Source organism: Eulemur rufifrons, chromosome 8, assembly GCF_041146395.1.
Source record: "Eulemur rufifrons isolate Redbay chromosome 8, OSU_ERuf_1, whole genome shotgun sequence".
NCBI lineage: Eukaryota > Metazoa > Chordata > Mammalia > Primates > Lemuridae > Eulemur > Eulemur rufifrons.
The window spans coordinates 78,403,747-78,417,255 of record NC_090990.1 but is presented as its reverse complement, the minus strand read 5'-3'; the positions used below and the strand labels follow the sequence as shown (position 1 = coordinate 78,417,255).

The following is a 13,509-nucleotide window of genomic DNA, read 5'->3' as shown; positions in this document are numbered from 1 at the left end:
TATCTTTAAAATGGTTTACCAAATATAAAACAAAGTCTAAGTTCAAAAGATGCAATTACAATTTCTGAACATGTGCCCACTCTGTCATTGCTCCCTCCAATTGACTCTTTAAATATATATGTATGTTTCCTATTGAATGGAAAGGTTAATTCTGGGTTCCCTCTCTTCTCCTCATCTTGAGGTTAAAATAAAGATGATTTTTCCCTCGAGCACGAGTTCCAGCAGTTCTACATTTTCTGTCATTCTCTCTAACAGATTCCTTTCTCCCACTCTGTCCACAGTGGCCCACTACTCCCCACTCACATTCCTCTCTGAAGAACAGGATTTCAGTTAACACAGTCACAAAACATGAGGATAATTTACAGTCACTTTTTAGTGAAATCTTGGTGTTATGCACAGTTTTTATTTTATAGAGACTTCTTGCTTCAATCTCTCAATATGTTTTCACAAATCGGAGTAGTCACTGCAATTTTCATTCATTCATTCACTAAATATTTGAGTGACTAGCATGTGCCAGGTAGTGCTCAAGGGGCTGGGGACACTCCAGAAAACAAAGGAAAATTTCTGCCTGTAAGGTGTTTCAATTATGGAGAGGGAGAAGAGAAAAAAAATAAAGAAAACTAATTATGTTATAAAGTGATTAATGCTAGTGAGAAAATTAAAGCAGGGAGGAAGGACACAGAGTCCTCAGCCAGGTTGGGGTTGGGGAAGCACAATACTACAGATTTACAGGGGGCTTCAAGGACTCCCACACTCACCTGACATAAGTGTGCTCAATACCATACTCAATACCAATCTATATCCTTAAGCTAAAGGAATAATTTAGAATGTGTCTTTCATAGAGTTCTCAATAGAAGTGAACTAAAATAATAGTCAATTTTTCCTACTTCTATACCTGCTCCCTGACAGGCAGCATGGTCTGAGGCAGGCGAGAGTGAACAATCACCTCCAATCCTACGTCTGCATTTCAAGAGCTAAATAAACTGGGGCAAATTACTTCACCTTCCAAGTCTCTTCGTCAATTTTAAAATAAGAATAATAATTCTAATCTGATAGTATTACTTTGAAAATATGAAGAAAGTAAAATATAAATATAAAAATACTATGGGTAAAATCATATATTTAGAATTTGCTTTACAATATTTCTGCAAAAATAGAAAAATGAGAAGAGAGAGATAAAAAATATTGGGGAAAATGTTGAGAATTAATGAAGCCAAGTGATGGATATATGAGGCTCATTACATTATGAGATCTCAATTTATGTTTGAAAATTTCCATAATAAAGTATCTGAAGGAAAGGATTAAACTTGAAAACAAAGATACTTCCTTAGTAAAGATTTTTTACAGTAAGTAGAAAAACGTGTACAGAAACATTAACTTATTTTGTATAAATATCTTATAAAACTAGAAAAAAGTATATTTATTTATTGAGTACTTATTAACCTGGAACAATACTAGGTACTTTTCATACCTTCTTCTAACATATTACATTCTTTTAAAAAAACTTAACTTCATACTTTCCTTATAAGTCAGAAACGCAGAAAACCATCATTGTTAACCTTACAGACTCACATAGTACTTAATGTGTAAAAGATTTTTAGAAGAAATTTGACTATCATTTCCTGAATGCTTAGAAACAATCATGTAATGAAGCTTGATATTACAAATAAAAGTTTTAGACAATGAATCTTATATGATTATATTAAGAAACTTAAAAACTTACTAGATCAGTATCTGCCTTTTTATAGGTCAAAGCTTCAACTTTGGAATCCAGTTCTGCTTGTATTTGGTCTCTTCTTTTCATAACACCCTTCATATTAAAACATAAGGATAAAATAGGAAGTACTTAGTTTTAATAATCTTTTATATAACAAAAATATACATTTCAGCATTTCAGAATATAAATAGCTTCCCTTCCCTAAGCTATTAGTCATTCGGGGATATAATACATTAAAAAAATTTTTTTTTTAATTTCTAAAAGCTAAATTGAAAGCAAGTATTTAAGAGAACTTTTTTCATAAATATTTTATTAGTTTTACCAGTGCACATTTTACCAATTTAAGCATTATATGTATATAACATTTGATGAAGTACTCTAGGGATGTACAATTCTTCAAAAGGAGCAAAGAATAACCAAATAATCGAACAAAAAAAGTCAGTGGAAACACTGGAATTATATACTATAGCATAAACTGGTTGCAGCTGGGAGGGCCCAGAGGCCACTCACCTGGAAATATCTACAATCAGTGGCAGCCCTCTTACCTGACTCCAAAGGGACAGTTAATCAAACAGGCAATTACAGTGGGGAATCAGAAAACTAGTGTGCATTCACATCTTAAGCATTTTATTTTAGCTCAAAATTTATAAATATTCACCATGTAGTCAAACTTTTAAAAATTTTTTTTCTTTCTTTCTTACACCTGTGTCTTCTTTGACTGACAGAGTTTCATCTTTTGTTGAATAATTATGATTTCATGTTTCAGTATTTTAAACTTAAAGTACCCTTGTGAAGCAATCTGAGTGAAGACTCCACCTACATCTTTAATAATTTCTGCTGAACTTTTACAATGTCTTTCCTTTGGTGACCCACTTTTCTTCCAAGAGATTCTACCTAGACATCACAGACACAAGGACTCTTTATTTGCACTCATCTTGCACTGGTTTTCATGATATTAATTAAATAATGAAATTCTAATAATGAATACAATGGCCTAAACACGCTAAAGAAAAAATAAAACAACTCAACCAGTGAGAGAGGAAATACAGGACATATGAGAAAAGGGCCTTAACAAGGTATAGGCGTTCCAGGTGTTTTATAGAAGGGAAGAGCCCAGACACAGATCAAGTACATGGAGGTCAAATAAGAAGTCTCTACACTCTTTGAATGATAACTTAAAAGCATTAAGGATAAAAAGTATCCTGAGAACCATCTTGTCTTGTTTTGCACCTGCTGGAATCACTCTTAAGACATTCAAAAGTCTCCTAGCTGCAAAGAAATCAATAGAAAATTCAATTATCATAAATTCCTTTATATTTGGTTCAATGCTTAATCGTCATTAATATCTAAAAGACCCCTTCCTTTCTCTAATGCAAATGACTCATACTGTAATTTAGTCCTATTTATTTAAGGTCTGTTTCTATAAAAATGAAGTACTGTACTTCATATGCATAAATATATTTTAAGTAGGAGGTTGCTTCAGAAGACAGCTAGTGAAAATTACGTAAATTTAATCATTTTTCTCAAGGCGTTATTTTTCATTATTTTAGCTTAGATTGAAGAAAACATTCTAATATAAAACAGCACCAGAACTGCAGTATAAATACTATGAATAATACCCTAGGAGTCTATAGAATAATTCTTTCTGGTTGCTATTATAATTTTTCCACATCTTTAATAACACAAGATTTCAATTACATAATTTCCACCCTGACATAAGAAAACACTATTTAAGAGAAGAGAATATACAAATCAGATCTTCTTGAAGATTTACACAAGGCGGTGATCAATAACAATGTAAAACCCCAGGACGTAGCCAAGGAAATCGACAGGGTAAGCAGGAGACTCCTCAGCAGTGAAACATTGCAGGCCTTTGGGAACCAAGAGGGTTTGTTCATAGGGAGACCTCAATAAAGTCAAGGAACAGCAGAATCCTGAAATGCCCACACAATATTGAATGGCTCTGTCAAAGGAAACCTGAACATGATAAACAAGAGAGAGGCAGATATCATACTTAAAGAGCTTTTCTTATCAAAACAAGGCAAAGTAAAAAAAAAAACAAAAAGAAAGAAAGAAAAGCAATTCCTAGAAATCAAGAGTACATGACAACAGAAACCAGACATAGCTCTAATTATAAACGGCAGAAGAAAGGGGCTATATCTGAATGTAAGCCAACTCCTTCCCCTACCATCACCCTAAAACACCAGAGACCTGAGGGTGCCAATTTGAGGGTGCAAAGTCCTGTGGGCACAGGGTAATACTGGATGAAAAACATTAGCTTTGCAAATAGCATTGCTAAATCCCAAATATCTGGAAACTTTAACTTGAACTGAGGAAGTAAAATACAAAACCTTGATATAAGAGGAATAAAAGCCTTTTCAAACAGTGAAAGAAAAACATTTTAACTTGAAAGATTTCTTTTAAAAGCAACTAGAAGGCAGAACAAACATCAAGATCCTACTCAAGTACTTCCTACATAATGGTACTAAATATGTTGCTAAATCAAATGTACCGAGACCTGGGAAAGCAGTTCTAACATGAAAAGAAATCCCCAAAGCACTAAAAATTTTATAAAGTAAAATTTTAAAAAAGGTTGAAAAAAACTAATCATATTCCCTAAGTAAATCTTGAGTGAGGATGCTTCAAGTCTATGCATAATTTTATAAATTGTTGGTGTTGCTATCAAGTATTGTATAGTCCTGAGTTTCATCAATGTATTTTTCCCTTCATCTATTCATGCACTCAGTGAACAAATATTTTCAGAGCATTAACATGCAAAACATCCTGCTAGGATAAAAATATAGTGGCAAAAATAAATAAATAAATAAATAAAATAAAAAAAACAAAACCATGGAAATAGAAATTGCCTTTATGGGGCTTATAATCAGGTAAAGGACTGAGGTAAAATTAGACTTCGGTGCTCTTACCATTAATATTTCACTATAAAGCACGTACTCATGTACAACAGGAAGCAGGGCCTCTGAGAGTCCAGACATCCGTTTTTCAGTGGCTTTACAGCATTTGTCAATACAGCTGGCAATATCTTTTAGAGTATCAACCAGATCTTCTTCTGATGCTGACCACAGAATATAAATTGGGCCATATTCTTTAATTTCATCAAGATATTCTAGAAAAAAAATTGACTTAATAAATTCTTCAATATACAAAAGTTTTCAAAATACTTATAGATAGTAAGAACCTTATCTTTCCTTCTGCCCATGTTCTTATACATAAACATAAGAAAATGGATATTATCCTTCATTAAATTGACCATGCTAGTTTGCCCATGTCAGTCTTTGAACATCTACTGTGTAAGTGTAATCAATTATAGCATCTCTTTTTACTGTCAAAAGTGGAAGCTTGGAAGATAAATTACCTGACCACCATATCTCTTATGGACCTCTGCTTACCACACATCTACATCTGAGTATCTCATAGGCAACATGCCCTAAACAAAACTTGTCTTCTCTTTCTCCTTCTTCTGATTATATATCCTACTTAATGGTAATCACTAATCAGAGAGCTTAGCAGAAAATCAGGGGGTTATTCTAGATATATACTTATACAATCACCAATTCCAATATTTCTAGATTTTAAACAATCTATCTATGTACCTGTCTTTACTTCCACTGCCATCAGCATCTGTATCCCGCACTACTCCAAGGGACTCCTAACTATTCTTCCCTTTCCATTTTTGTCACTGTATGTAAACATTGAAGGTTCTTAGATAATTTTGAAAGTTCTTTATGATCAGTCCTTACCTGCCTGTCCAGCTCTAACTCTTGAGATTCTCTGCCAAATACATTTTGACTCAAGCCAAATTATTTGTTGATTCATGAATATCCCATGATTTCTCCTAACTCAAACATTTGCACATGTCCCTTTGCTTAGTCCTCTACCTTTCTATTACCTGACAAACTACTTCTAATCCTTTAAATTCCTGTTCAAATAAATCTCTTCTGATTCTGTTCCAAAGGATTCTTAGTAACTTTTGTCCTCAATGAGCCTATCATAATTTTATGCTTCTATTAAAGCGTTATCCCACTCTATTATAAGTACTTGATAACTCACATACTTCTAGGCCACATACTCCTTAAAACATGAGCTGAGCCTTATTATTTTTGTATCTCAAAGCCTGATATGTAATGTGTTCAATAAATATTTTAATATCAATGAAAGAATGAATAACCAAAGACTATTCAATGCTTGATAATCCATATACTCAAAACTTTGGATTTCATTTTAAAATGTGAATATTTTTACATTTTTACTTTCCCACTATCAAATTTCAGTGATAGAGAATTTATAAGCAGTGAACCTATTTTTTGTCCAATATCCATATAAATACAATGAAATTCTCTATATTTAACCATCTTACTACTCATTAGGATTTGCTGAAATCTATAAAATTGGTCTAAATTAAACTATTAAAACTTCAAAAGTTTGTATGATCAAATAAACTGAGAAAATTAAAAAATAAAAAATTTAAAAACAACGGAGATATTAGTTGTCACCTACTGAAGATATTAGGTCTAATGACTTCTAGAGTCCTTCTAAACTCCACCCTACTGAGTCTAGGCCTATCTTTTATGTTAAATAATGACCATACAAAACTAATCTTTCTAGAAAACAAAATTTTCCACTTTATTTCTTTTCTCAATTTGTGTTTATCAATATGTGTCATTAAACTCTATAATGTTTAATTTTATCTTCCCTAAAATTCAAATCACATCTATATGTAAATATTTAATGAGTTGTACTGTAATTTATCTGTGTGTGTGTTTGTGTGTGTATGTGTTTGTGTGTGTATGTGTTTGTGTGCATTTCCCAACTAGACTGTGAGATCAAGGACAGGTACCATCTTAATTACTCCTGTAATCTCCAGCACAGAAAGGCATCATAACCTGTGGTCAATACAATTTTGCTGAATAAACTGTGAAATACAAACTAAAACAAAATCAAAGGAAAAAAAATTAGTTATAAATAAAAGAGAAACCACTACTTATGATTTATGATCACCAAATTATTCATGATCTAAATATGAATGAATCACCCTAAATAGCTTAGATTCCCAAAGCTACAAAAGAAAACATTCCATTATTTTTAATCTAATCTTGACAACTAGGTGTCACATTCTAAAGACTAAGAAGCCCCACCAGTTTCAGCCAGTGGCATTCACTCCCTGAAAATAAGAGCTCAAATTATAGTCTACCACAAAATCCAGTTTTCATTTTGAGCATTTTACAAACATTAGAGTATATCAAAGCTTTTAAAATTATTCCCTTGTAAGAGCAAATACATAGCATTTGATAGCCTCTAAAACTCTAAAGTGTCAGCAGTTTCCAGAGGGCTCTCTGAATTGCTATACCACCAAATTACGAATCCAGAATCTACTTAACAGAATTAGAAACACAGAACCTAGTTAAAAGAATTCCCTTCTTGAGATTAAAAAAAAAAAAAAAAAATGACAAATGATAACTACAAGGGCAAACCAAGATGGCTTAAAACAAACTATTAAACTATATTCAGTCACCAAAATGATCTCATTAAGTATCAATGCATGAAAAAGAAAGTAGAAAAAGAGAAAAGTACATTCAGCTATATAATTTTTTTCTATATCTCTATTAATAATAACCAACTGACTCTTAATAAAGCAAGTTTTCCTACCACAACTTCAAATCTTATGTTCATTTATTTAGTTTTTCAATCATTGAAAAATTTTAACTGAACACTTACTATGTTTAAGCATTACCTAGATATTAGAAATAAAATAAAATTTTCCTAGATTATCCTGATGGGCCTTACAGTTTCATGGAGGGCACAAATAATTCATCAACATAGGGACTTCTGTTTGTCTTTCAGTAGTCTCTCATTTCTAATATCAACTTATATTAGGAAATTATTTGCTGACTCAGCCATCTATTTTTAATGTAGATACATGAAATTAGAAAATTAGAAAAAATCATCATGGAATTAGAAAAAAATCATCATGGAATTAGAAAAAAAATCATCATGGAATAAAATTTGACTTACAAACCAAAAAAACCCCAGAAAATAGTAAAAGGAAATAGTGACAGAAAATAGGAAAAGAGACTGATTTGTCAACATATAAAGCTTTCTGCCATACTTTGACAGGTTTAATACAGAGTACTTCAATAATTACCCTATATTTTCTAAAACATCATGTCTTTGATTTTAAGTATGGTCCATGTTGAATACCAACTACATACAACTACATCCAAAATCTTAAGATTCAGGGCTTACTTTACCACTGTTACCTACAAATGGGAAGTAGAACAGCTATTGATTGACAAAAGCAAATGGGGACCATCCATGACTACTTTCAAAATCACTTATGAATAAGAAAGTTTTACAACGTGGGTGGGCAAAAGCCACACTCTTGAAGGCGAAATTCTAACTTAATGTTGCTGCACTACACCAGCAAGTGTGAAGATCCATCAGAAACTGAGCAACTTTGAATCACATTTCAGTGGTTCTACGTACCTCTTTCCTCCTTGTAAATTCTCTGAGATATTTTATCTATCAAATTTATTTTCTGGCTAAATATTTCAATAAAGTTATTCATTTCCATGAACTCCTCTGGGCGGTTTTTAACTCCTCTCATTGAGGATGCAACAGCTCTGACTGTTTGCCCCATCCTGCTTAGCAACCCAGGCCCTTGCTTCTTGTGAGAGGAGAGTTCCTAGAAACAAAAAATGAAATATTTGTGGTGAAGCAAGTGTACAATATCCCAAGACTCAATTAAAAAAACCTAGTTAGGAGAATAAAATAAAGATAAAATTGTTTCATATACATCTTTCTTTTTAATGCTAATTTGAAGCAGGTAAGTTTGATTAAGGTATAGTTTCTCCTCTAAGTGTCAGTCTCCTTGAGAATATTCCCCTTCAAAGTACTCACGTAAAACAGACATATAGTCTTTCCTCAAAGCATAAATCTTTAAAAGAACAGGGTTAACAGAGAGAATAGTGCTCAAGGAGATACTGGAGAAGATAAGAGGATGATATGATATGCCATCTATATTTTATAATAGGAATTTAATGGAAAAATGATTGAGAGAAGATGTCTCAGGGCCTAAGTTACTCCCTGAAAAAGAATGTTGGAAAATTCATTAATTCTTTAGGTTTAACAATAGCTAACAATCATTGAGAGCTTAATGTGTTCTGGGCACTACACTCGTATTTTTATATATGTAACTCAAAGTAAACCTATGACGTAGGTTCTATTATTTTCCTCATTTTCCAGAAGATAGAAGCACAGGAAGGTTAAATAACTTGCTCAAGATCCAAGAGCAATTAAATGGTAGAACAAGAATCAGAATCCTGGAAGTATGATTCCAGCGGCTTCACTGTTAAGCACTAACCTGCTTTACCTCCTTAGCTCATTAAGGTAGTTTGCAAATAGATACTACCTGACTATAGCTCTTCAACCAACTGAAGTGGGTAAATTGTCATACCACCTCCACTGGCTGATTGTCTGCAGAGAAAGATTTTTAATAAGATATGTAACTAGATATTTCATACTTAACCTAGGAGGGACAGCTACAGACTTGCAACATGGACAGAAAAAAATGCTATAAAAGGACACACGACACACAAAAGGATCCCTTCAGAAGTATGCCATATTTTAAAAGACAACAGAAAAGAGGACAAGAGATTCTGACGATGGTTGTAGGACTTGTTGAAACACAAGCTTGGGATCAAATAAAAGTGAAGAGTAACACTCAAGAGAAAAACATCTGTAAAGAATAATGCTGACTACCTAATCCATGGATAAAAATATTATTATGTGGTATTCACCAAAATATTAAATACTATATAATCTATTTTTATTCAGGTTTTCTTTCCTGATGGTCTTCCAGAAAATTTGTTTATTTCCAGGTCAGTATGATTTTGTGTAACAGATTCCATCCTTGACCAGGCAACACATCCATCCAAGAGTGCTACAGCATCATTTGATAGAGTAAACAGTATCAGAGACGGCACAAGTCACAACTGGCAAACTATTACTGCAACTGTTAACCACAGGGAATGTTTCTGACACTTGCTAAGGTTCTGGAGTCAGGCCCCAAATTCATTTCACATAAGTCACAAAGGGCTTCTCGAAAGCAGGACTAACTGTCAAGATTGAGATGAATCACTTTTTAACCTCTACCACCTTTGGCGACAACTCAAAGTATAAAACTCAACAATGGTCAGTAATTATTTAATATTGACCCTTTGTCCTACCTATTATCTTTCTTGCTGAGTTATAGCTCATAAAAGAAAAAAGAAGTAGAATATATAAGGTTTCAGTATGAGAAATCAGACCCCTCCACCCATTTACATAATTGAAGGAAAAGGAAAGAGAGTATATTATCTACCTATCTATCTATCCAACCATCCATCCATCCATCTACTCATTTAATAAAGACTTTAATCCTAACTTTAAAAAACCCTGATTCATAATCATTGAAAATACAGCTGACCCTTGAACAACACAGTTTGAACTGCACAGGTCCATGTACATGCAGATTTTTTTCAATAAATATATTGTGAATTTTTTTAGAGGTTTATGACAATTTGAAAAAACTCAGACAAACCACATACCCTAGAAATATTGAAAAAAATAAGAAAAAGGTATGTCCTGAATGAAAAAGATACATGTAGATACTAGTCTATCATTTACTACCATAAAATATACACAAATCTTTTATAAAAATTAAAATTTATCAACACTTATACATACACAAAATGTACATGGCACCAATCAAGAAAAATGTAAACAAATGTAAAGATGCAATATTAGATCATAACTGCATAAAATTAAATGTTATACATACTGTACTATGGTAACAATTTTATAGTCACCTCCTGTTGTTACTGTGGTGAACTCAAGTATTGTATCTGCTTAAAACACTATGTGACACTAATCATCTTTGCATTTTAAGCAGTTCATCTCTCCAGTAATTTGGGTATTGTGGCAAAAAGTTATCTCTTGGGGTTCTCACATATTTTTTCATCATGTTTAGTGCAATACCATAAACCTTGAATAACACTATGGGACCTATATGAAGTATGACTAATGATGCTGTAAGTACTCCCAAGAAGCAGAGAAAAGTCATGACATTATAAGAAAAAGTTGAATTGCTTGATATGTACTATAGATAGAGCTCTGCAGCTGCGGTTGTCCACATTTTTGGACAGATAATTCATCTTGTAAACAGACAACATAAAGTTATGATATCAATAAATACAGTACAGTACTTTAAATGTATTTTCTCTTCTTCATGATTTTCTCAATAACATTTTCATTTCTCTAGCTTACTTTCTTGTAAGAATACAGTATATAATACATATAACATACAAAATATGTATTAATTATATGTTATCTGTAAAGCTTCCATACAATAGTAGACTATTAGTAGTTAAGTTTTGGGGGAGTTAAAAGTTATATGTGTTGGACAAGAGGTTGTTTTTAAAAAAGTTCTATGTGGATTTTGACTGTGCAGTGGCCCTAACCCCTGCATTGTTCAAGGGTCAACTCTAGTGTCAATAAAAAAAATATATCTCTATCTGTTCAGTATTAGCTATATATACAAGGAGCACCCTGACATTTCAGCTACCAACAAAATAAAAGCATGTATAGGTGAGAAAGATACAAGAATTCCGTAATGTTTATATGTAGATTTGACACAGGGTTACATCTAAAGAATATCTCTCCATTGTTTTTTTAAAAAAACTCAATTTCAATTCAAGTACACCACTAATTGATTTGTAAAAGCAAACAAAAGGAAGCTATACAGTCTATTATACATATAGATGCCAAAAGATTATATGAGTACAAATAAAAATTATTTACCGAAGCTTGTGCAGTGAGAAACACTTTGAAGTCTTCATTAAATGTTAAAGTTGGATGATCAGCAATTCGGTTCAAAAACTTTTGTAACGCCTTCCTGCGTGTCTCAATGAAGTCATCATTAAAGCGTTCTACCATTCCTTTTACTATAAACTTCTCTGGCAATGGCTGAGGCCAAAAGAAAAAGAAAAAAAAAAAATCTGAGCATTATGTGGCACAGGTTTATAATGCTATACTTTTCCTTTGGGGAACGTTAGTTGAACATCTAATCACTTCTTATGAAAATAATTTTTAAAAATTCACAATGCTAGAACCAAAAATGCAAAATCATAATATATTATAATAGTTTTAAAAAATCTGTACATAGATTGGGATGTTTCTAAGATAAATGAATCACACTGAATTTAAAGCCCTAAAATTAGGTTTTGGCATTCTAAAAGAATCACAAGAAAAATGACAGCCATTCTATGAAGAAAACTTGCAAACTTACTGGAATAATCAGAGTGGGGTGTGTTTCTTCAAGCTTTCCCTTCAACCAAAGGAAATCTTGATAACGTCTTCTAACTTCAAATTCACTGGAGTCAAATTCCCCACGAGATGTCTGAAAAAAGTAGGAGAAAATAACAGCACATGCAATATAAGATAAAAGACATTTGCCTAATGTTATTTTAGACATTATGAAATAAATGGGTCTCTAAGAAAAATTAACAAATCCTAATTATTCAGTGTTTGTCAGCCTGTATTTTTTTGTCATCTATTCATGTAGCAGATGAAACAAAGCAAACTTTCCGGTATTTCCAGAAAGAAAGCAAATATCATGCTTAAATTTAAAATCTAAACTGAAAAATCTGTCTTACAACAACCATCTGCCTTCCACAAGATTTTAACTACTATTATCTTTGGCACGACTTTCTCGCTAACAAGAAAGTGTGTTCTGAAATTAGGTTTCAAATATATTTCTTTTCTCAAGATGATCAGAATTCAGAATTTGAGGAAAGTCCTATTTTTGCAATTTGGAAAATAACCTGAATATAACTGAGAAAAATGTTTTCTTGGAATTTGCTCAAATGAATTGCTGTGCTAAAATTTGCTTTTGGTATATGAAAATTCTAACATTTTACAGAGTGCTGTTACCACTGTTTGAAAAGATGTAATTAATAGACATTTGATGTGAAAAGAAAATCTTCCTGTCATTTCTCAAGGAATTTTATTTTGGGTTATATGCCTAAACTCCTAAAAATTAAGCAAATACATTAAAATATCTGTTCTCAACAAACCAAAAATCTATGCCAACACATATGACAAGAACATGAGTACGAGATCAACCTCACTCCTATTGCCTGAATCCCAAGCCAAAAACAAAAATATGGGTTATCTAATGCACACTCACCTCTCATAAGAAAACAGTCACTCACACTAACACTTTATTAAACTGAATGTTTGCATATTAAAAATTACATGTAGTAATATTTATGTTCAGATTTTTCTGGAGGAATAGAATGGAATAACACATTGCATATATATTTCACACTCACCAGAAATATCAATCACCCACACAGATGAACACAATTGTAAATTTAAGCAGTTCAAGTCATAAGATGCAATCTTAATTATCATAAAATAAGGTTTGTGAAAGCTATACTTTCCAGTTTATTCTTTTAAAATGAATGTTTAGAATATCATATATCTTAGTAAAACATTCCATTTATAGGGAGAAAAAAGTAGCAGCAAATGAATGCAAAAATCTAAGAAACCAAATGTTCATAAAACACTAAAAAATCTTAACTATTATGCAAAATGGTACAAGATATGTAAACGGTAAAAATAGGAAAACTAAATCTGGTACCAACATAGTTTAACAATATATACACTGGTTGGTATGTGTACATATATATAAAAATACACAAATGCATGCATACATACATATGCACACAAAA

The 13,509-nt window shown here is 32.2% G+C and overlaps 1 protein-coding gene across 3 annotated transcripts in view; it reads right to left on the bottom strand.

Moving 5' to 3' along the window:
* The window catches only part of SNX7 (sorting nexin 7), a 97,852-nt gene that overhangs the window by 56,278 nt on the left and 28,065 nt on the right, over window positions 1–13,509 (bottom strand). For 2 of the 3 annotated variants that reach the window (XM_069478265.1, XM_069478267.1), the window contains exons 3-7: window positions 12,063–12,173; window positions 11,576–11,740; window positions 8,222–8,420; window positions 4,645–4,844; window positions 1,724–1,810 (exon numbers count right to left, since the gene is read on the bottom strand). In XM_069478265.1, the coding sequence (XP_069334366.1) occupies window positions 1,724–1,810; window positions 4,645–4,844; window positions 8,222–8,420; window positions 11,576–11,740; window positions 12,063–12,173 (762 nt within the window). The remainder of the gene's footprint in view (window positions 1–1,723; window positions 1,811–4,644; window positions 4,845–8,221; window positions 8,421–11,575; window positions 11,741–12,062; window positions 12,174–13,509) is intronic. The other variant, XM_069478266.1, reaches the window with a different exon arrangement.